A 24,612-nucleotide genomic window follows, 5' to 3' on the forward strand; every position below is an offset into this window, starting at 1 on the left:
ATCATTTGTGACTCTACCACCTCAATGGAAGACTTTCCACATTTATGCTGTTAAAGCAAGGAAGAAGAGGAGGAGGAGGAGGAGACAGCACTCAAATAAATTGGTATTCGGTAGATGAGAGGCTGGTGCAGCTTACACTTCCACGGGAAGCCCACAGAACTGGTTCCATCCCCACGGGAACTGCCTCCGTCCCCGTGGGAACCCCGCAGAACTGCTTCCATCCCCGCGGGAACTGCCTCCGTCCCCGCGGGAACCCCGCAGAACTGCTTCCATCCCCGCAGGAACCCCGCAGGAACCCCGCAGGAACTGCCTCCGTCCCTGCGGGAATCCCGCGGGTTCCACGGGGACGGAAGCCGTGCAGCACTCTACTTCCAACCCACTTGAGAATGATCACCAAATTAAGTCATTTCCGCAAATCTCTGAAAACTCATCTCTTTAACAGAGCTTACCACGAAAACCCATAACCAACTATTATGCAACATCTACTCACTTACTCAGAATGTACCTTTCTATAACTGTCTAACCAAATCCTCCTGTTTCCTTGATTTCTTTGTATCACCAATTGTATTCTCTAACCTGGGATGGCGATGCCATAACAGGTCTTTGTAAGCCACATTGAGCCTGCAAATAGGTGGGAAAATGTGGGATACAAGTGCAATAAATAAATAAAAATCCATATTTAATTTCGAAATAAATCCATCACACCTCCTCTGATACGAGCATTACTCCAACAGGGTCCTTGTCAACCAGGACTGAAAAAGAACTTTGTATTTCCTAAGGACAAAGATGGGCGGCACTTTAGTACGTTATGGCCGTTAAAATGATAGACAGTGGTTAGTATATTCTCCCAGATCAAATGCAATGTTTTGATTCTATTGTTCGTTATTCTCCAGTGCTTCATGTTCAGATAACCGTAAATCAGTGGCGTAGGAAGGGGGGGGGGCGCAGGGGGCGGTCCACCCCGGGTGCACGCCGCTGGGGGGTGTTGGCTCCGCGTTGGTGCACTGCCCTTTCTGCCCCGGAACAGGTTACTTCCTGTTCCGGGACAGAGAGAGCAGTGAACCAGGCAGCGCAGAGCCGACACACCCCAGCAACGTGCAGTCGGGGCGGATTGGCCCTCCCGCCCATCCCTCGCCGCAGGTATGCGCTCCGGCGGGGGGGTGCGCCGTGCTGCGGTGGCTGCGCAGCGGCGACCCGCCCCGGGTGTCAGCTCCCCTCGCTACGGCTCTGCCGTACATGGAGCAATCCTAAAAAGGGTTGCAATAATTTTAACCAAGGGCATTGACAAAATTGAAAAGCATAAAAAGTGCGAGAGTCATAGAAAAGCACAGAAAGATTTCTTATTAGATTTCATCTGTTAAGAGATAAAACTGTTCTTGCAAAACTTGTAGCTGCAGAAAAGAAAAAAAAACAGAACAAAACAGAATGCTTCTGAAGCATATTATTGATGTAGTTTTTATTCCTTGCAAAGCAAGGATTACCATTTCGTGGTCATCGTGAGCATGGAAGTTTGGCTGGTTGTGGAACGAATGAGGGAAATTTTTTGGAACTGATTAAATTGTTAGCTAAAACATGATACACTCCTTAGCCAGCATTTGTTAATGGGTGATCGAAACGCAACATACCCAAGCCCTGACATACACATTCCCTTTCGTCACAAGTTATAGCACTGATTGTCAGTGAAATCAAGGCTGCAAAATATTTTGCTGTGATTGTTGACTCCACCATTGATATCAGCCGAATGGATCAGTTTTCATTATCATTACGGTATGTAACAAAATCTGGTGATGCTGTTGAACACTTTGTCCAGTTCATTGAATTGCCAGGAACAAGTGCAGAAATTTTTTTTTAATGTTCTCATGTCTGCTATAAGTAACCTGGGACTGTCAATAAGCATGTGTTATGGACAAGCATATGATGGAGCATGCACCATGGCTGGTGAGATATCTGGTCTTCAAATGAGAGTTAAGGAAGTTTCTCCCTATGCTCTCTTTACACATTGCTGTGCTCACAATATAAATCTTGTTTTAATTGACTCTGTAAATTCAAGTGTTCAGAATCGAATATTCTTTGGAACTTTAGAAAGTTTGTATTCTTTTTCTGGAAGCTTACCTCGCCTTTCAATCCTCAAAGAAGAGCAACGCAAGCAAATTGAATTGTTTGCATTATCATTGAAGAAATTATCTGATACGAGATGGGAGAGTAGGAAATCAGCCATAGAAGCAGCCATAAAAAATTTGCCTGCTCTAGTTGCCTTACAACGAATTGTGGATGGAGAGATTAAAAAACTGCACATCTAAACAGCTAGCTGAAGGAAAAGGTATTCTTGCAACGCTACGCACATAAGAGTGTGTGTGGTCTTCCTTGTGTTTTGGGGAAAGCTGCTATAAAAGACTTTTACACTGTCTACATACTTACAGAAAATTACCATTGACATAACAGCATCTCACTTGATCCAGCTTTATCACACAGACAACTAACATGCGCAATGATTATGAAAATGAATGGGAGGCTACTGAGCTAGCATTAAAGTGTGGTATAACTACACAGTATAAAGCACAGAAAGTACAAAAAAGGAAAAGGTTTCATGAGGAACTTGCTGATGAAGTGATTTCTGATGCTGGAGTCATATTTCGTCTCCTTGGACAGAGTTCTTACAAGTACCCAGGAAAGGTTCCAGCATTTTCAGGAGATGGCATCCAAATTTACTGTGCTTGATCCTAAGAGGCTGATGCCAGATTACAAATCCTTGCACACCAGTATGCCTCTGTTTTCGATGGCGCGAGTGTAATTCTGGAAGAATTCAGCTTCTTTAAAGGCTTGATGAAAGAATTTTCAGATCCTACCCTAAACACGGCTAGCAGTAGCGAAGAGGAAATTAACATAAGCACTGTACTCAAGTTCTTGATCGCTAATGGCATGTGCTCAATATTATCCAAACATTACTACACTTTACCATATCTTTTTAACATTGCCCATAAGCAGTGCTTCTGCAGAAAGGTCTTCTAGCCGCCTAAAGCTGATAAAATCTTATTTGCATTGTCATGAATGAGGACAGACGATCCAGCTTAGCTCTTCTGTCAATAGAAAGGGAGTTCGCTGAGGCCACAACCACTGTGATTGATCATTTTTCCAGGATGAGGCCTAGGCGCAAAAGGCTTTGTTAAAGTTTGTTTACTTCATTCATTATAGCACCCCAAAGTTATAGGCATAGCACTGAATAAAATCTAGTATTGAATCTTGAACAGTACTTACTTGGTCTGTACAAGTCTTTATGTGCTGTCATATACTATGTTACTATTTTAGGGCCTGATATTCAAAAAATAAGAAATGTTCAACTTTGTTTATTGAAGTTCGGTTTTTCTCTGTTTTAAGAAGCATAATACAAAACTTAGTTGTAAGAGAGTGGAGGAGTGGCCTAGTGGTTAGGGTGGTGGGCTTTGGTCCTGAGGAACTGAGTTCGATTCCCGGCACAGGCAGCTCCTTGTGACTCTGGGCAAGTCACTTAACCCTCCGTTGCCTACCACATTGAGCCTGCCATGAGTGGGAAAGCGCAGGGTACAAATGTAACAACAACAAAAAAAATTAAAGTATCTAAGTTTCAATAAAAACATATCAGCGTATACATTTGCTTTGTATTTATTAACCTGTATTTCTGTAAATTCAGATTCAGTACCGGAACTGTCACTAAATCCACCTCAGCATTTTTCAAACTGCAGCCTACTGTAAGAAATTCCACTTCACAGTACACAAATGCCAACGTCTTGCCATGCTAATATAGGCTGCAAGTGTAAAAAAATTTTTCTTCATCTATGTTTATATTTGTGTTTTCACTTGGCTGCCACTTGGGAGTACATTGTAAAAAAGGTCAGAGAAGTTCCCATTTGGTTGTTACCTTTATAAAAGAGTCAGAGCCTAGGTACGTTCCCCTTGGAAAATGTGCTAATCCCAATGAGACTCTAAAGCAGCCACCAGTGTCCCCTAGGCTTGGGGCGCATTAGCAATGCCTTGACTTTTCTAGGAATGTCTAGTTGCACCTTCTCTGCTGTGGGATGCTATGGCTGGCCTACCCTTCTGGCGCCTGTTTTACAAAAGTCTGCTCCCCCAGACGTCAAAACCTAGCTACGCCTCTGGCATGGAGGTAATCCCTTCCGTTTCTCTTTGAGCCTTTTTTGAAGTCTGTCAGGGGGATAAGAAGTATTTATTTATTTAGATTTTGCTCACACCTTTTTCTGTAGTAGCTCAAGGTGAGTTACATTCAGGTACTCTGGATATTTCTCTGTCCCAGGAGGGCTCACAATCTAAGTTTGTACCTGAGGCAATGGAGGGTTAAGTGACTTGCCCAAGATCACAAGGAGCAGCAGTGGGATTTGAACCGGCCACTTCTGGATTGCAAGACCGGTGCTCTAACCACTAGGCCACTCCTCCACTCAGCAACATTCCATGTAGAATCACAAATAATAGCAACATTCCATGTAGAATCTCAAATAGTAACAACATTCCATTTATTTAGATTTTGCTCACACCTTCTTCAGTAGTAGCTCAAGGTGAGTTACATTCAGGTACTCTGGATATTTCTCTGTCCCAGGAGGGCTCACAATCTAAGTTTGTACCTGAGGCAATGGAGGGAAAAGTGACTTGCCCAAGATCACAAGGAGCAGAGTTGGGATTTGAACTGGCCACCTCTGGATTGCAAGACCGGTGCTCTAACCACTAGGCCACTCCTCCACTAGTTCACTTATTTAAAATGATTTCCATTGCATCCCCTTTACAAAATGGGAGGTGACATTCAGATTGAATAAGAAAAAGACACTGGGTGTGACAGTTAAAAATGAGTAGACCTTGTCTGTCAACGGTCACCAACAACCCAACCAAAAAAGGGATTCAGATACTCTGTGTGATCTGTTCAGAATCCCTATAATACAACTGGACTCTTCTTGGAAGCTGAATAAAAAGGGAGGCTACATAATATGGGATGTAAAGAATAAAAGGAATGTTATTTTTGGAGAATGAGGAAAAGGATATGAACAGTTTTAGGGTGAAGAGGCAGTTAAAGGAAGAAAGAGGGGATCTTCTATTAGATTGTAAGCTCTTTGAGCAGGGACTGTCTTTCTTCTATGTTTGTGCAGCGCTGCAGAAATGCTAAATAGTAGTAGTAGTAGTAATCTTTGAAGAGCAGCATATTAATTTATTATTTTTTTTAAAGATGAATCCGCAGCTAATATATCCTAGTAAAATAAAGGTGTATTTTAAATGCACTTAGACAAAAATCGTGACACCCTTTTATCAAGCCAAAATAAGCCCAATGTAATCCACAATACAGCATTGCAAATGACAAAGCAGGCTCTGGAGAACTGAAAAACAGTTCTTGCATTTAAGGTTCCTCCCCTTCACAAACCCCTTGAAAACTCAACAACTCTCCCCCTATCCTCTACCAACATAGAAGGCATGCAAAAACCAAGGAAGAAGAAAGCAAGAGACAGGATGATCACATCGAAAATTTGAAGCAAATTTGGTTTGTCGCTATTTCCCACTCCACACGCCACAGTCATCATCTAGTACGCGCAAATGAAAGCATGCAAACCTATGAGCTGCTGCATCCTCACTGTCTTCTTTACTGTTGGCACAATTTTTATTTAATCTCACTTCTATTTTCAAAAATGCTGGTTTGTGCAACATACAGATATACACAGAGGACGTGTTGGTGGTCAGAGTACAAATTTGTTCTACATTTTAAATTATTGTGTCATTTGGAGAGGCAGGCTATAGGGTGTTAGTCTGTTTGTGAGCCCTTGGTCCCCGGCCGAGGCCTAGTATAGGGTTAGGCCGAGGTCGGGAGTGGACTGAGCACTACCCCAGCTACCAAGCCCTAGTACACACACACGCAGCAACCAACTTGCACCTCAAGAAAAGGGAAGATAGGGCAATCAGGCGGGCCTCACGGCCTAACTGGAACCGATTCACTCAGAATTCAAGCATGCGGGCCTCACGGCCTAACTGGAACCGAGTCATATGTAGGGAGGGGAGATAGACTATCGAGCAGTCCCCCGCAGGGACTGGGGTTACCAGCAACAGCCTCAGTGCTGGTAATCAAGGAGGAAGGGAAGCATACACAGAAACACGGCAAGCCGGAGCCCACCACACACACAGAAAGTGAGGAACTGCACTAAGATACTGTAGGCAGAGACCCTCAGCAGACAGGAAAGGAAAACAGCCGCAAAACAGAGTGCAGAGCCTAAGACACAGCCAGCACAGGAAGGAACAATGCTCTGAAATACAAGAGGTAGATACAGAAAAGAAAGGACTGAAACAGTCACTAAGGGAAGGCTGCAACAGACAACTGCCAGATGCAGAGAACCTCTGCAGGCAAAGGGTTAACCAAGCTCAGCACACTCGCAGAAACCAGAGGCAGACAACACTACAGACAACCAGTTAATCGGGAGCACAATGAAAGAACAAACAAACCCCCCACGGAGAGAAACAAAAGGTTCAGAGTCTGCTACCAGGACAGATCTACCAAGCAGAAAACAAACAGCACCACAGGAACTTCGAGGGAAGGGGAAGCAAAAACAAACACACTGGAACAGAATGAGGAAGGACTCACCACAGCCTACTGCAGCTAAACAGAGACCCCAGGTGTAGCGAGAGAGAGGTAATTAGACACACGCAGGCAGCAGCCGGCAGACAGAGGCAGAGCAACAGAAACTACAAAACAAGGACAAGGAGTAACAACTCCAGGCAAGCACAGAGCTACTGGCTCAGACAGAGCAAAGGAAAGGCTTCAGCAGAATTGGAGAAATACCAAGCAAGGGTTGTTGGGAAGGGTAAGCTTAAGTAGATCAGACTGATGTCAGCTCAGCCCCTGACGGACCAATCAGGAGTGGTTCCACACATTCCCCTGTCTGACTAGCAGAATTCTAACAAAATCATTTCACCACCCCCTCCTTCAAGGTCCCCCCCCCCACCACGGGACCGGGGTTTGGGCTTATGTGGGAAGAGGCGGTGAAAATGTTTGACCAGTACTGGGGCATGTACATCAGCAGCATCCTCCCAGGAATTCTCCGCTGGTCCATAGCCTTTCCAGGAAACCAGGTACTGAAGGTGTCCCGAGATGCCGAGCATCAAGGATCTTCCGGACTTCATATTCCTCCTGGGAGGCAGATACCGCGGAACTAGGGGGCAGAGTGTAATCCGTTGGGTTGGTCGTGAGCCCTTGAGCCCTGGCCAAGGCCAGCAGAGCGCCGCCCCACCACTGCACACCCCAGCTACTCAAACCCCTAACCTACACTCCCCCGCAGCACCTCAGAAAGAAAGGGAAATAGGCATACAGGCGGGCCTCGCGGCCGAACAGGAACCCAGGCGCTCAGAGCCACTTGTGCGGGCCTCACGGCCGAACTGGAACCCAGACACACACAGGAGGGGGTGAAAGACACAGGAGTCGGACCCCAAGGTGCCAGCCACGCGCTGAACACCAGCCACAGGGCAAAGGGAGTAACAAAGGAACCAGAGCGGGGCCACACACCCCCAGGAGACCAGCACAGGACAGGGGAACTAATACAGGAAGCCCCCTGCCCCCCGCGGGTGGATGAAAAGACAACAGCCCAAAGGACCCCCCTCCCCTAGGGCCAAGGGGAGAAGGAACACCCCACACCCACAAGCCAGAGACAGGAGCAGCAAACAAAAGGAAAACCTAGGCCCCAGCCAAATGCCAGGGAAAAGATACAACAGAAGAGAAAGGAAATCTCTGGCAGAACACCCAGAAGCAGAGCCACAGCACACAAGGGGTTAAACTTACTGAGCCAGCAGGCAGGCACACAGGGAAGGAGACCCTTAACTAAACAAAGATAAAGCTCCCGACTGGCCCCGCTGAAGAAGCACACAGCTGGCTTCCCACTGAGAATTGCAAGCAGAGGGAGAGCCCAGCTGGAGGCAGTGAGCCGATTACAGCTCCACACACACAAATTGCAAGCAGTGAGGGAGAGCCCAGCTGGAGGCAGTGAGCTGATTACAGCTCCACACACACACACGCTGAAACCAGCTAACACAAACAGAGAGCAGGGAATAGGAATCCCTGAACAGAAACACAGATCAAAGCCAGAGCACAGAGCTCGTTCTAAGAACTGTCCGGCTTTCTAGTCACAAAGAAAATGTAATGCCAAAGAAGGGAAGGCAGAAGGAAGCAGGCTAAAGTACACCCCCTGACGTCAGTCAGGAATGAAGTCCACCCCCTTCCCCTTCCAAACCGGCAGAATCATAACAGAGCAGGCAGGAATCCTTTTCTAAAAATCACAGGCTTAAGCAAGGAGACATGAAAGGTGTTATGTACTAGGAGAGTGGGTGGTAACTTCAGCTGGTAGCATACCGGATTGACTTGTCTCACAATGGGGTATGGACCCACAAATTGTGGTGCAAACCGCAAAGGAGTCTTCAGTCGAAGGTTGCTAGTAGACAACCATACTAAATCACCCGGCTGGAACTGGGGTTCCAATCTCCGATGCTTATCCGCTTCATGTGAACAGAGGTTAATTGCCGTGTCTTCTAGACGGAACACCAAATAGACTGGAAAGAGATTACTGCTTGGGTAGCTGCTGGGACAGCGGAGCTAGTCTTCAATGGAAACGGTACGCGAGGATGTCTTTCATACACTGAAAAATGGAGAAGCCCTTGTCACCGAGCTCTCTCTGTAGTTATGGGCAAACTATACCCAAGGAAGCAACTGACTCCAATTGTCATGATGGTCAGCAACATATATTCTAAGGAATTGCTTCAAGCTTTGATTGATGCGTTCCGTTTGACCGTTGGACAGGGGGCAATATCCTGAGGAGAAATTTAGTTTTACCCCAAGGGCCCGATTCAAGGCTCGCCAAAACTTAGATACAAACTGCACTCCACGGTCAGACGTAATTGATTCTGGTAGGCTGTGGAGACGAAAAATAAACATGATGAAGTACTGAGCAAGCTTCACAGCTGACGGGAGGCTAGACAAGGGTACAAAGTGGGCCATCTTAGAAAAACGGTCTACCACGACCCAGATGGCTGTATGTCCTTCAGATGTAGGGAGGTCAGTAATGAAGTCCATGGCTATATGGGTCCATGGTCTCTCAGGCACTGGTAACGGCATGAGGCGGCCCTGGGGTCTTTGCCGATCAGCCTTATGCTGAGCACACGCTGGACAGGCAGCGACAAATTCTTGCACATCGTGGTCAAATGTAGGCCACCAATACCTCTGCAAAATGAACAGTTTAGTCCCCAGGATGTCCAGCAAGTCGGGAGGCATGACCCCACTGAAGTACCCTTTCAACCGAGGTGGTACAAATGTTATACCTACAGGTACCGCAAGCATCATAGCTGGAATAATGGCAGCCGGTTCAAATACATGTTGCAGAGGTTCATCTTGTAGGTCCGGATCTAAAGATCAAGACAGTGCATCCGCCTTGGTATTTTTCTCAGCTGGATGGTAGGTTAATGTGAAGTGGAAGCGAGAAAAAAATAATGCCCACCGGGCCTGTCAGGGATTCAATCTCTTCGCTTCACGCAAGTAAACCAAGTTCTTGTGGTCTGTGAATACGGTGAAAGGTTCTTGGGCCCCTTCCAAAAAATGTCACCACTCCTCTAAGGCCAGTGTAATAGCCAAAAGTTCCTGGTCACCGATGGCATAATTCTTCTCTGCTGGAGTATATATTTCTTGGAGAAAAAGGCACAGGGGAGAAGCTTCCCGCTAGAGTGGACCTGTGACAGAATTGACCCTGTGCCAACTGATTACGCATCCACTTCCACAAAAACTTTCCTGGCCAGATCAGATGTCGCAACACTGGCGCCACGACAAAAGCCCGTTTAAGATTTTCAAAGGCCTCATAAGCCTCTTGTGACCAATTCCGGGTGTCAGCATTCTTTCTGGTCAGGGCAGTAAGGGGTGCGATCAGTGATGAATAATTGTGGATGAACTGCCTATAATAATTTGCAAATCCCAGGAAGCGCTGCAGAGCCTTACACCCAGTGGGCTGTTGCCATTGCAAAATTGCGGTGAGCTTGCTGGGATCCATCCGTAGTCCTTGGTTCAAAATGATACATCCAAGGAAAGGCAGCTCAGACTGATGAAACTGACATTTCTCTAGTTCCACGTATAATTGGTTCTCTCTTAGCCGTTGTAATACAGTCTTCACATGTTCATAATGATCCTCCGCTGATCCAGAAAATATTAGGATATCATCTAGATAGACCATTATGAATTTGTATAGGTGGTCTCTGAGAATGTTGTTCATGAAGGACTGGAAGACCGCTGGGGCATTAGCCAGTCCAAAGGGCATTATAGTGCCCGTCGCGGGTGTTAAAAACGCGGTCTTCCACTCATCACCTTCTCAGATCCGAATGAGGTTATAGGCCCCTCTGAGATCCAGTTTGGAGAATATCCGGGCTCCCTGAAGACGATCAAACATCTCAGCGATTAGGGGCAAAGGATACTTGTCCTTCTGCGTAATTTTTTTTTTAATTTTTTTTATTTTTTGTTACATTTGTACACCGCGCTTTCCCACTCATGGCAGGCTCTATGCGGCAGGCAATGGAGGGTTAAGTGACTTGCCCAGAGTCAAAAGGAGCTGCCTGTGCCGGGAATCAAACTCAGTTCCTCAGTTCCCCAGGACCAAAGTCCACCACCCTAACCACTAGGCCACTCTATAATCAATACATGGGCACAACCCTCCATCTTTCTTCTCCATGAAGAAAAACCCTGCGCCCACTGGTGACTTTGAAGGACAAATGAACCCTCGAGCAAGGTTTCCTGTATATACTGGGTCATGGCTTCAGTTTCTGGACAGGACAGAGGATACACTCGGCCACGAGGGGGTTCAGCTCCCGGTAGTAGGTCAATGGTACAATCATAGGGTTGATGAGGAGGTAAAGTCTCCGCTCGTCGTTTAGAAAAAAACATCTTTGAAGGACTTATACCTGTCTGGCAACACTAAATTTGCTTGGGCCAGAGGAAGCAGCGCTGGTACCAGAGAGACTTTGTCCAGATAGGCTTTATGGCAGGCTGGACCCCACGCTGACAACTGACCCCGGTCCCAGTCGATGCAGGGGTTGTGCAATTGAAGCCAGGGTAATCGTAAAATGGATCACTAGCTGATGGGAGCACGTAAAAAGAGATAATTTCCTTATCTAGGACTCCAACCTGTATCATCATAGGCATGGTCCTGGCGCGTAAAACTCCTTGAACCAGTCCCAATACCGCCGAGACGGAGATGGAGTGAGGCAATCCTTCGGTAGGAATTTGATGACTCTGCACCAAATCTTCGCTGATGAAATTGCCCCCCGCACCAGAATTGACTAGAGCTTGCAGGCAAGGGCTACCCTTGACAGACAACAAAACTGGAAGCAAGACTTGCATCCAGGGAGGAAGAGACTTCAGACCTGATACCGTCTCCCTCGCCAGGATCAGGGCTGCTGGTTTCCTAATTGCCTCCTGTTCGGGCAACTATGGACAAAGTGTCCCTTGACTCCACAATAAAAGCAAAGCCCCTCGGAGCATCTTCGTTGCTTCTCCTGAGCTGAAGCAAAGACACGGTCAACCTGCATCGGTTCTGGCCCACCTCGCAACGGCAGAGACTGGGCTGAAGGGCCCTTATGTGGTATCTTCGAGTCAGCCCCTCCAAACCGCTGACTGGCACGATGTTCACAGGCATGCTTCTCTGAAACAAATGTCCACCTGGGTGAAGAGATGAATGAGGTCATCCAGGTTGGAGGGCAACTCCCGATCCGTAAGTTTATCTTTGATAGTGGAAGATATCCCATGCCAGAATACAGCAGCAAGGCACCGATTGTCCCATCCCAGTTCCGCCGCCAGGGTCCGGAATTGAATGGCATACTCGCCCAGGTAAAGCCGACCCTGATGCAGATTCAGAAGTTGAGTTGCTGCCGAGAAGGCCTTCCCGGGTTCTTCAAAGATCAGCCGAAATAGTTTCAGGAACTCTGTCAAATTTTCCAGTATAGTGTCTCTTTTCCCATAGAGAGGAGGCCCAGGTTAGGGCGGATCCCGAAAGCAGAGAAATGATATATGCCACCATCGCCCGATCTGAGGGAAAGTCCTGGACCTGCAGCTCAAAGACAATTTGGCATTGATTTATAAAGCCCCGACAAGTTCTGCTATCACCATCATAACAAGGAGGCTGAGCTACCCGAATACCTAGGCCACCCACCATGGGTCTCGGTGGCCCAAGGGTTGGAGGACCCCCACTAGCCCCAGTAGTAGTAAGAGTGTGCACCCTTAATTCAGCGCATCAACAGCTCCCATAACTTGTTGTAACTGCGCATTAAGTTGCTGGAGTAACTGCATAGCAGAGGGCTTGGCCGAGCACATGGCTTTGGTGTTCTGTTAGTCTGGTTGTGAGCCCTTGGTCCCCGGCCGAGGCCTAGTATAGGGTTAGGCCAAGGCCGGGAGTGAACCGAGCAGGCACTACACACTACCCTAGCTACCAAGCTCTAGTACACACACACGCAACCAACTTGAATCTCCAGAAAAGGGAAGATAGGGCAATCAGGCGGGCCTCACGGCCTAACTGGAACCGATTCACTCAGAATTCAAGCATGCGGGCCTCACGGCCTAACTGGAACCGAATCATACGTAGGGAAGGGAGAAAGACTAGCGAGCGGTCCCCCATGGGGACCGGGGTTACCAGCAACAGCCTCTGTGCTGGTAATCAAGGAGGAAAGGAAGCATACACAGAAACACGGCAAGCCGGAGCCCACCACACACAAAGAAAGTGAGGGACTGCACTAAGATACTGTAGACAGAGAAGGAAAACATCCGCAAAACGGAGTGCAGAGCCTAAGACACAGCCAGCACAAAAAGGAACAATGCTCTGAAATACAAGAGGTAGATACAGAAAAGAAAGGACTAAAACAGTCACTAAGGGAAGGCTGCAACAAACAGACAAACTGCCAGAAGCAGAGAACCTCGGCAGGCAAAAGGTTAACCAATCTCAGCACTCTCACAGAAACAAAAGGCAGGCAACACTACAGACAACCGGTTAATCAGGAGTACAATGAAAGAACAAACAACCCCCACGGAGAGAAACAAAGGGTCCCAAGTCTGCTACCAGGACAGACCTGCCAAGCAGAAAAACACAGCACCACGGGAACTTCGAGGGACGGGGAAGCAAAAACAAACACACTGGAACAGAATGAGGGAGGACTCACCACAGCCTTCTGTAGCTAAACAGAGACCCCAGGTGTAGTGAGAGAGGTAGACACACACAGGCAGCAGCCGGCAGACAGAGGCGGAGCAACAGAAACTACAAAACAACTCCAGGCAAGCACAGAGCTACTAGCTCAGACAGAGCGAAGGAAAGGCTTCAGCAGAATTGGAAAAAACCGCCAAAGCAAGGGTTGTTGGGAAGGGTAAGCTTAAGTAGAACAGACTGAGTCAGCTCAGCCCCTGACGGACCAATCAGGAGTGGTTCCACGCATTCCCCTGTCCGACTAGCAGAATTCTAACAGAATCATAACGTAGGGATTCCCTGAATCCATGCAGAGATGTTTTGACCTAGTAAAGGGCCACCAAACCAGACATCATGTTATGAGAATAACAATCAGACTTAATATTTCTTCTAAGTACAATTTTAAAAAACAGTAATTAGGTTGAAACTGGAATCATTTAACATCTTTTTTTCCTATGCCTACATCAAAAGAAAATAACGGCATGTGGGAAGTTGCTCCTTTTTGTTTTGTGGAATACAGTGGTATATTATAAAAATGCACTCTTAGTATTACTACTACTATTACACAAATATGTATTGAATTATGCGGTAAGGGCTTCCTTCATGTAGAAGTTCTGTCCAGAGGCAGTCTAAATGTACCAACATTGTCCATTTCAGGACACTAGTAGCAGCCACGTTCATACAAAGTTAATTATGTTCAATGGGAAATAAATATGTTGGCTCAGGCTGCTTGGTGTGTGAATATTCCATTACGGTTTCATTATTGATACCAAGTATTACCTATTAAGGGTATTTGCTGTAAACTTTGTTTTAATGTACTCTGTGGAAGTTGTTAACTTTTTCAATGTGATGGGATGCCTGTCCTGGTGTGTGCACGCGATAATCTTTGAATAACTGCCTATACTTATGGCTATGATTTCTGAACATGTGGTATCATTAAAAGGATAAACTTTTACTACTATTTGACATTTATAGAGCGCTACTAGGGTTACGAAGCGCTGTACAATAAACAAAGAATGACGGTCCCTGCTCAAAGGAGCTTACAATCTAGAGGATTTAAATGCCCAGCTGGGTATATATGCTAATCTCAACTTTATTAAATGTTACAGATATATCCCTCTATTTGCTCCCATTATTCTGTCTCACTGTACTGTCAAATTTAAGCCACTTTGAAACTTAATTTGCTTGGGATAATGTGAGAAAATGTAAAAAAAAACTAAAAAAAAAAAAAACCTTTTATCCTACACCTTTTAAGGCACTGCCTATCCAGCTGGATGGTGATGGCACAATTGAAAACAAGTTTAGTTGCGTGAAGACTAACTCAAAATAACTTGTTCCTTAGCTGGGCCCTAGTATTAACATCTTGAAAATGTGTTCATACCTTGCCTCTTTGGTTATGTTCCACTAATTTGTTAAACGATCAACTGGCTATCTTGAAAGGATTATATAACCTTTGGATGCATGACTAGGGACACAAGCATACACTTATTTATTCAATATCACAATTCCTCATGTACAGCCACATAACCTTTTAGGGTGGATAGTGTTCACAATTATCGAACAGATAGAGAGTTCTGTTTTGGCACAGTATAAGTCATAATACCATCCAAAGGAACCCCCGCAAACTTTTAAATATAAAACAGAAAAACAAAATAGAGAAAAGAAGAAAAGAAAACAGAATATATGAAAAAACGCGTGTAAAAAATGTGTGGACTCAAGTCCCTTATTTTTTTGATTTTCAAATGCTAGTTGTGCTCAAAAAAAAATAAGGGACTTGAGTCCACACATTTTTTACACGCGTTTTTTCATATATTCTTTTCTCTATTTTGTATTTCTGTTTTATATTTAAAAGTTTGCGGGGGTTCCTTTGGATGGTATTGTACCAAATATATTAGAACCAGGAGAATACTCATACCTCAGAGGAGTATACACTATATAGAACAGAGAGGAATATGGCGACCGGATGGGCCAGCAAGTGGATCTTTCACCGGAAAGAGTCCGTGAACTCATGACTGGAGACAGATTGTTTACCACAGAGGCTGATATAGCGGCCACAGAATGGGAAGATGTCATGCGGCAAAATAAATTGGTGATTCGCACAGAGATGCATGCTAGAACCCTAGTTGAATACTGCCATAAACAACGCGTACCGAGGGGTTTACGGTGGAATAAGGAACCCAGATTCCTAGATGACAAGGAATTTGTCACCACCTGGAATTAGTTGATAACACGGTGCTCCCTAGACTTAATGTTACTCAAGGTGGATAAATTACAAAAGCAACTGGAACAACAGAGGGCAGATCTACATAAAATGATGGAGAGCCTTAAATCCACCACTGAGGGACCGGCATTTGACACACATGGATAAATACATGCAAGAGATCCAAACACAGAAGGTTGCAAAATTTAGACGAGACGAGAAGGATTACACATGGGGTTATGTATACCCATGGATGGACTCTAATAAAAGATTAAAAAAAATAATAAAAAAATAAATAAAAGATATAGAATGAAAAGAGTAGGGTTCGCCAACACCTCCAGCAAGTCATCAGGGGAAGATGGAATACAACCCCTTCGCACCAACAAAACACCACTATGGTCACCAGGAGTAACAACCAGACCGCTGACAACTCTGGATCTCTATCACAATCTTTTTTTTACCCACGGAGGACAACCTGCCAGTGGGGGAGCCAACTCAGCCTCCAGTCAGAGCCAACCGGGGTCGCCGCAAATTGCACACTCAAGAGGGAATGATTTTTGTCCTCAAAAATCCTCACTGAATCCAGATAGAAGTACTACAGTTTGGTTTATCTTTTGTTCCATTCAATAAATACAATGACTTCTCCAACCGCCAAGCACTATATAGATTTTTCAGGAAACTCAAGCTTAGAGCCTATTTTGGTAATACAGCCAATGACAGTCAGTCATCAGGAAACACACCCACGTTTGCAAATAAATATCATTTACCATCTACCTGGATGACCCCAGGCCCCCCTGACACCATTGTAGAGACATTTCAGAAACTGGTGCTACAGGATGTCCAATTAATGGAAAAGGGTCATCAATACTCACACTCCAACTTAACCAAATCACAACGAGCAGCACTAGAATCACTACAATGGGATAAATCTATAATGGTCCATAAGGCTGACAAGGGGGGAAGCATAGTAATTCAGGATACATCTAAATACAAATTGGAAGCTATGCGTCAACTTGGGGATCAGAATTTCTATACTGTGCTGGAGGGTGATCCCACCCCCCAGTATCAGACAGAAGTGAAGGACTTGCTACAAACTGCCAACACACGGGGTATCATTTCAACTAGCTACAATACCTATATATGGCCCACTCACGGGTCTCCCTGATACGATTCGTCCCGAAAATCCACAAAACCCTGGTGGATCCACCAGGGAGACCAATCGTAGCCAGCAATGGCAGCCTGAATGAACCCTTATCACAATACACTGATTTCCATTTGCAGCCCGCCATATCCACTATCCCTTCCTATGTGAGGGATTCATCACACTTGATATGCATATTACAGGATTTACCTACACTACAAGGATCCATCGCTCTGGTCACCATGATGTACAATCCCTGTATACAGTAATACCTCAGCAAGAGGCATTAACTCTCATCGATAGACAATTTGGTATGATGGAATATTCTGGGGACAAAATATCATTATTAAATCATATGGCAGAGCAGGTTATTCAAAGAAACTACTTCAGATTCGAGGATCAATATTATCTACAGACGTGCGGGGTGGCTATGGGCGCTACGGTAGCCCCTACCATAGCGTGCTTATACATGGCTTACTTTGAAGAACAATATTTATATACATCAAGGTATGGCCCTCACATAGTGATATGGAAAAGATTTATCGATGTGCTTCTAATCTGGAATGGTGATCAAGCGGACTCGTTAAACTTTTTAGTTCCCTGAACTCGTGGGACCCACATATTGCCTTTGACTCCTCGATTTCACAGGACCATGTAACATATTTGAACATAATGATCACTATACACCAGGGGAAATTCCCTACTCAAATCCATCGAAAACCCACTGATAATTCCATTCTTCACTACAACAGTTTCCACGCACGTACCCAGAAAGAAGGGATTCCGATGGGCCAATTCTTAAGACTCAGGAAACTGTGCCACTCCACAGAAGCATTTGATATACATGCTGTTAACCTCTATCAAAGATTCAGGCACCAAGGGTATCCAAAATGGGTGTTGAAGAAGCCGCATAAGAAAGCACGTAATGCTCATAGACAATGGCTGTTGCAACCACAAGTCACATGCCAAAGAGACACCAATGATCGCATGGTATGTGTATCGCCCTTATCTTCACAGGCCACACTAATCAAAAACATCATTCGAAAACATTGGCACATACTCCAACTGCATGAGATGCCAATGGAATGGAAGTATGCTTCGCTCACACCAGATCGAGGAATTTGAGAGAAATATTACATAGAAAGCATACCCACTTTAATGGTAATGTCGGGGGGGGGGGGGGGGGGGGGCGCCATGACAGCTGCCACCATTGTGTATACTGCCGGTTTGCCTGGATTACATCTTCAGTCACAGGGAGAAAATATATATTGCGTGACAACACTAACTGTGAATCTACCCGGTTTGTGTACGGCATTCAGTGTCCGTGCAAAAAATGGTATATTGGCCAAAAGAAAAGAACAATTAAAGATCGGGTGGCTGAACACTTGAGCAATTTACGACGCTGTAAGGAAGAGGCGCCCCTGGTAATGCACTGGCTACAAGCGAAGCATGTGGAAGCGGACCTCCGTTGTCTAGTGTTATATCAGCTACCAGCTGATTTTAGCGGTGACATAACGACTGCACTAATATGGAAGGAGCAGCGCATGATCAATGGTGCACTGTAAACCCGCAAGGACTTAACAATGAAATTGACTGGTGGACTATGACACACCTCCAATGAATTTAAAAGGGAGAGGCAGAGGGTCACACGCTTACACTGCGCATGCACCGGCGTCACGGTCAGTTACTTTGAGTGGAGACGGAGCTGTTCTCATCACACGTCAGCCGTGAGAAAATCTATACATATTGCACTGCTAAAATTGATTGAATATACAATGAAGGCTAAGTTTAGCTACTTGAACTTAATGGTTACATTAATCGTGAGCTTATCATTGTGACTACATAATCTCAAGCTTCAGTTGTCTACTGTTAGTCTCATTTTTGTCATCATCATTATTTTTCTATTTTATACTTGCAGTCCCCTGAGGACACTTAGGGCGAAACATGCAAGCATGTCGGGAACTACCAGCATGACGAGACAGAATTATAGAACAAGGACTATGAGCACTGCTGAAATTAAAAGAAACTTTATATGTTTCCCCTCCCCTGTTGATTCCCTCTTGTTATGACTCTGCCCCCAGTATCATGCTCTCATTCATCTCGCCCCCTGGTGGTCAGACCTGGTGGTCGCAATGGACTGTCTGTTGATGGTTTTCCCGGTTCCAGATGTCATGCCGGTCCAGTCCGCATTTTCTAGCCTGCCAGTTGATCGAGACTTTTTGGAACTAAGCTGTTTCCGTACCTGGTGAACTCCCTGGCTGTTGGCCTTTATTAACCACCTGGAAGTGTTTCTAGTTTGCCTTGCAACAGAGGTCCTCAGAGGTGTGTCTTCTGCGGTTGTTTGTTGCTCTGCTTTTCCTGCTGCTTTCAGTTTCTGCCTTTGAACCTTTGCCTGGACCTGGACTTTGACTTTGCTTGCCGCCTGCCCTTGAACCTTTGCCTGGACCTGGACTCTGACCTTGCTTGCCGCCTGCCTTGGAACCTGTGCCTGGAGCTGGACCTTGACTTTGTTTGCCTGGCCCCGGTTCTGCTGGGTTCGTGGACTATCTTCTTGCTCCCTGCTGTGGCTTCTGTTCCGGTGGGTGTTCTTCCTACAGCTGCTGCCCTCGGCAGTAGCCCAAGGGCTCACTATCCAGTGTTTCGTGTGAAGCGTGACACCTCTCTTCCCCTCCTCTACGTTCTACTCTGATTTGCACTTGACTTATTATGATGTACTTTTGCTAAGCATTGTAAGCCACATAGAGCCTGCCTTGGTGGGATTATGTGGGATATAAATGTTCACAATAAATAAAATAAATAAATGTTTCCTGATTGGTTCATCTTAACTGTTGTTGGAATCTGTCTTGGGAAGCCTGGTGTTATAAAGATGAAATAAAAAAAACTCTCCTTTAATTGGGGCACATGGCATCACATCTTCATCTCATCTGTCATGTAGATGTTGACATTTTAGATATACAAATGGATTATTCTTATTTTTAGGCATGTTTCAGGGATAAGTGGTTTTATAACGCAAAAGAAAAATAAATGTTTTATTTCATGCCAATCTCTTTTGCCTAAACATAACTAAACGGGCTAGAAGCCCCTAATGCAATCCATAGGTTTTCTTATGTTTTGTTCTTGTCATGGCTTATACTGTGTATACTCCTCTGAGGTATGAGTATTCTCCTGGTTCTACTATATTTGGTACAATACTACTACTACTACTATTTAACATTTCTAGAGCGCTACAAAGTGTACGCTGCGCTGTACAAACACAGAAGAAAGACAGTCCCTGCTCAAAGAGCTTACAATCTAATAGACAAAAAGTAAAGCATTTAAATTTAAAATATTTAAGCAGTCAAGCACAAGAGAACAGTCACAGAAGGACAGAAGATGTTGAAGGGTGGTCAGTGTGATTAGGTGTAACTCTGGTTGGAGTAGTGGGAGAAGGTGATAGAAGAATAGAAATGGGTGAGGTAAAGTAATGAGTGGGTTGATAGGGAGGTTATATAAGACATGTCACTCTAGGGGTGGGTGGGTAGAGGGGTAGGGTGGGTGGAAGCAGGAGAAGGTATTCTCTGCAGCCTATCTGTGAGATGGAAAATGCTCTCTGAAGCTGCTGCTATAAGTTGTTAGTTTTCTCTCCCTGAAAGAGATCCAAGCCACACCCACGAAGTTCAAACTGTCAGTGGGGAGGGTGAGGGGAGGAAATGGCAGTGCTTGATGAAAAAGAGAGCTCAGTTTGATAGGAGATATACTATAGGATGTCATTCTGAGGCCATCCAAAGGAACTCTCCCCCCCCCCCCCCCCAAAAAAAAAAAAAAAAAAAAAAAAAACTTTTAAATATAAAACAGAAAACCAAAACAAAATAGAGAAAAGAAAAAAGAATATATGAAAAGACTCGTGTAAAAAATGTGTGGACTAAAGTCCCTTATTTTTTTTTATTTCCAAATGCTAATTGGGCTCAGTCTCTGGGTGTCCCCTACTACAGCGGCTGCCCAAGCAGTGGGGTAAATAACCTAAGTTCACAACATAGCACTCCCTACCGCCTGCCTATGATGTTTAATTAGCAATATATCCTTCCAACTAACTGTATGTTGGTGGTCCTACCACTCACTAGTGGAAGTGCCACAAAGCGTGGAGTACTCATCGATCTTACAGATGGGTCAGCTCGGTGCAGGGTCAATCCCAGTTCCTGCATGCATGTGATACATAGTTTCTTTTAATTTCAGCAGTGCTCATAGTCCTTATTCTATAATTGTAACTTGGTAGTTCCCGACATGCTTCGAGAAAAACAGATCCTGCTAAGTCACGCCCCCTGTGACGTAACGTTGCCTTCCTGTGGAGAGGAACCAATCAAATTAACGTCAGCACGAGGGCTCGCCCCTGGCCTTAAGGTGGACGAGATTGTGCGCAAATAGTAGGGTCCGGGGGAGATTAATCAATAATCCCCAGCGTTAAATAGCATCAACAGAGAAAACAAAAAAAAATTCGGAGGATATATGTAAAGTGGCCATATCTAAACGACTGACAAAAGAAAAAAAATGAACTTTTAAAGGTTTTCGGCTCCAATCCAGTAGATCCTGACTCGAGGATCCCGCTGTATCCGATTTTTACCTTTTTGCCTATCCAACGGAACTGTTAATACACTGCAACTTCTACAAGACACTCCTGTTTTAAGGCACTGCATTTCCCGCGCACATGCACACTTTACCCCAGTGCGCGGTAATAAACTGCAAGGCACTGCACTCCTGTACATTTACACCCTACCCACGGCACTGTAATACACCGCAGGCAATGCATGTAAGCACTTTGCACCCACCTTAAGGAACCAGCGGAAATCATCTCCCAGGCTTCCCAGGTTCGTAATATTTTCTAACGTGGCTTTCAGCTGCAAGCCGATCTTCTGCAAACAAGAAGGCAGAGTGTCAACACCCTGCAATCTACAATCACGTTCCCAGGCCCAAAGCTGCTGCTGCTGCTGCTGCTACTATTACTTAACATGCTGTCACACTCACCACCATGTCGGCCCCCCTCCACCTTCTGTCCTGTTTTCCGGCTAGGCCAGGCAGAAGGGGCGTGACCACATCTACACTCCTTTTAAACCTCCTTGCTTGAAACTAATTAACGTCAGCTTCTACGCTCCCCAAACCCGTCTCACACTCCTGCGTCCACAGAGGATTAGCCAACCAGGTTAGGTTGAGAACAGGACGGCATGATGTTAAAAAGCTAAAGCTGACCCACCCACCGCAGCCGCCATGTTGGTACACCCAAAACAAAGCAAACAAACCTATCAGCTGCTGCATCCACCTTGTCGTTGTTTATTTGTTGGTATTATTTTTATTTGATCTCACTTATATTTTCAAACATGCCGGATTGTGCAGCTTATGGATGTAAAGAAAGGAAGTATCACAAGTCACAATGGAATAACCTTTCATCGGTTAGAGTATTAATTTGTTCTAAATCATAATCAGTGTGTGATTTGGAGGGGGCTGGTTACAGAGGCTCCCACTCCTGTCTATTAAATCTCCTCAGCAGCTCATAGGTTTGCTTGCTTTGCTTTGAGTGCACTAGAGATGACGGCTGCGCGGGGGAGTGGAAACAGAGATTAACCAAATGGCTTCCTTGCTTACAGTGGACTAGATAGGCTCAGTTCCACTCCTGTCTATTAAACCTCCTTGCAGCAGCTCATAGGTTTGCTTGTTTTGAGTGAATGGCAATGATGGCTGCGCGGGGGAGTGGAAACAGAGATTAACCAAATGGCTTCCTTGCTTACAGTGGACTAGATAGGCTCAGTTCCACTCCTGTCTATTAAACCTCCTTGCAGCAGCTCATAGGTTTGCTTGCTTTGTTTTGAGTGTACTGGATGACGGCTGTGCGGGGGAGTGGAAACAGAGATTAACGAAATGGCTTCCTTGCTTACAGTGGATTAGAAAGGACCACTTCCACTCCTGTCTATTAAACTTCCTATTATTATTATTATTATTAGCATTTGTATAGTCTACCAGACGCACGCAGCGCTGAACACCTGATACAAAGAGACAGTCCCTGCTCAAAAGAGCTTACAATCTAAATAATACAGACAGACAAGACAGATACGGGTGAGGGAGAGATTTTTTTTTTTCATCTAGTAAAGGGCCAACAAAACAGACAGCATGTTATGAAAATCAGGTGCTCAACATTCACAGTTTCTATTTATAAGTACAAAGTGTATTTTAAACATTAATTAGGTTGAAACCTGAGAGCATTTAACATCTTTTTTTTCCTGTGCATACATCAAAAGAAAAAGATGATATGTGGGAACTTGCTCCTTTTGTTTTCTGGAATGCAGTGATATATTATAAAAATGCACTTACTTTTTTTTAATTGTTACGAGTTCAAATGAGACAGCCTAGACAGAGAAATCATATTAATTTGCTAATTCTGTTTAACTTTGGTTCAGGCCTGTAAGTGGCAGAATGCCATCTGGTTTTAATTACTCAAATGTCTAGCTTTTGCTAGACTAGAGGTTAGAAAGGTCAGCGAGAAATAAAACTTTCTTTGTCTCTTTTTGAGTGATGGATTGTTAAGGCTAGTTCATAGGCATAATAATAAACCACATCTGGATGCCATTCTAAGCAAGGCATACTGGACAGTCTCGAGGGGATCAGCAAGCAGGCAGTTTTAAAAGATTAGGCTAAATGCTGTTTAGAGATTCTTGATAATTTAGATTCTGTCTTATAAGGAATTCTGATTTCTGCTTATTTTAAAATATGTTTTATTCTGTTTACTTAATAAGTTCTATTTCTCTATGTAAAATATATTTTAATTCAGTCATTGTCTGCAGTTTAAGAGGTCATCTGGTTTGAATTATCCACAGTCCTAGCTAGTTCTGTGTATGAAGCTAAAGGTGAAAGAGGTCAGGAAAAGTCAACTCTTTTCCTTGATTGATTATAGCCAAGTGTAGGACTGGCCCCTTAATGAATGCCAGAGTCCAGTTAGTATTTTAAGTTATGAAGTTAGCTGGGAATCTGAGAATTTAATAATAATAAAATGCAGGAGATAGGTGCCACATTGTCTAGTTTGAGAGGCCCCAGGTCGCAGGTCAGTTTAGGAAATATCTGAAACCTATGTAACTGATATTTTAAGTAATGTGTAGAGATAATTAGTTCAAGACAGGGTAATCAATCTATTCCTTACCATCTGGTGAGAAAGGGGGGGCTAGAGGGGTTTAGAACCATGTATAAATGAGAACAGAAGCAGCTTACGTTGGAGACAGGAGAGCCAAGACATGAGAGAGACAAGACACAGAGAGCTGAAGAGAAGGAGAGAGCTAGCGCTGATGTTCTACTTTGCTGGAAAATAAAGAAGACTTCTCTCTCATTCTGGTGTGTGGTGTTTGACTCCTGAAGTACCATAGATTCTGCTAACAATAGTGGTAATTCCTGCATCACAAAGACAGTTATTGAAATAATGAGAGTAGAGCTTCCATCATGCAGAAATCCAATTCTGTTGTATATATTTCTTCTTCAAGTCTGATTGGTTATAAAAAGGCATTTTTTTTTGTTTGTTTTGGAATCTTTGTCTCTTGATTGTGTGTTTGTTTATAGATAAGTGTGGTTTTATTAGGTAGGCAAACAATACACCACCAAGATAAAGTAGCAAGCAGCACACTATTTAAGTCGCTAAGTTCATGTAAAGTTAATTATGTTCAGTGCAAAATAAATCTGTTGGCTGCCTGCTATATGAATATTTTATCACTGTTTCATTATTGCTACTAAATATTACAAGCATTTGCTTTAACATTTGTTTTAATTTGTTTATCCCGACCTTAAACCCAAAGGCGAAACTTAAGGGTGGTTAAACAATTTGGAATAAACTGTGTTGTGCTGTAGAAGTTGTTGTTTAGTTTTGCAGTGTGAGTATGGATGCCTGTTCTGATGTGTGCATGTGGCATCTGTGGAATGTGGTAAAGAAATAGTTAATTTTGATATTAAAGGAAAAATAACTCTTTTGATGGTAGAGAAGACTGAGACTGACTTTCTCTCATCAGTCCTTTCCCTTGACGCCAGGAAAACCTTAAGCTATTGCTCATGGGAGG

General features: G+C 44.5%; 1 protein-coding gene across 1 annotated transcript in view; it reads right to left on the reverse strand.

Annotated features, from left to right (window-relative positions):
- Positions 1-21,764, reverse strand: part of CZIB (CXXC motif containing zinc binding protein) — a 143,677-nt gene extending 121,913 nt beyond the window's left edge. Inside the window, exons 1-2 of the mRNA XM_030206099.1 lie at positions 21,551-21,764; positions 21,355-21,438 (exon numbers count right to left, since the gene is read on the reverse strand). Coding sequence (XP_030061959.1) covers positions 21,355-21,438; positions 21,551-21,556 — 90 coding nt within the window. The 5' untranslated portion in view covers positions 21,557-21,764. The remainder of the gene's footprint in view (positions 1-21,354; positions 21,439-21,550) is intronic.
- Positions 21,765-24,612: the final 2,848 nt, after the last annotated feature.

This window comes from Microcaecilia unicolor, chromosome 6, assembly GCF_901765095.1.
Source record: "Microcaecilia unicolor chromosome 6, aMicUni1.1, whole genome shotgun sequence".
Lineage (NCBI taxonomy): Eukaryota > Metazoa > Chordata > Amphibia > Gymnophiona > Siphonopidae > Microcaecilia > Microcaecilia unicolor.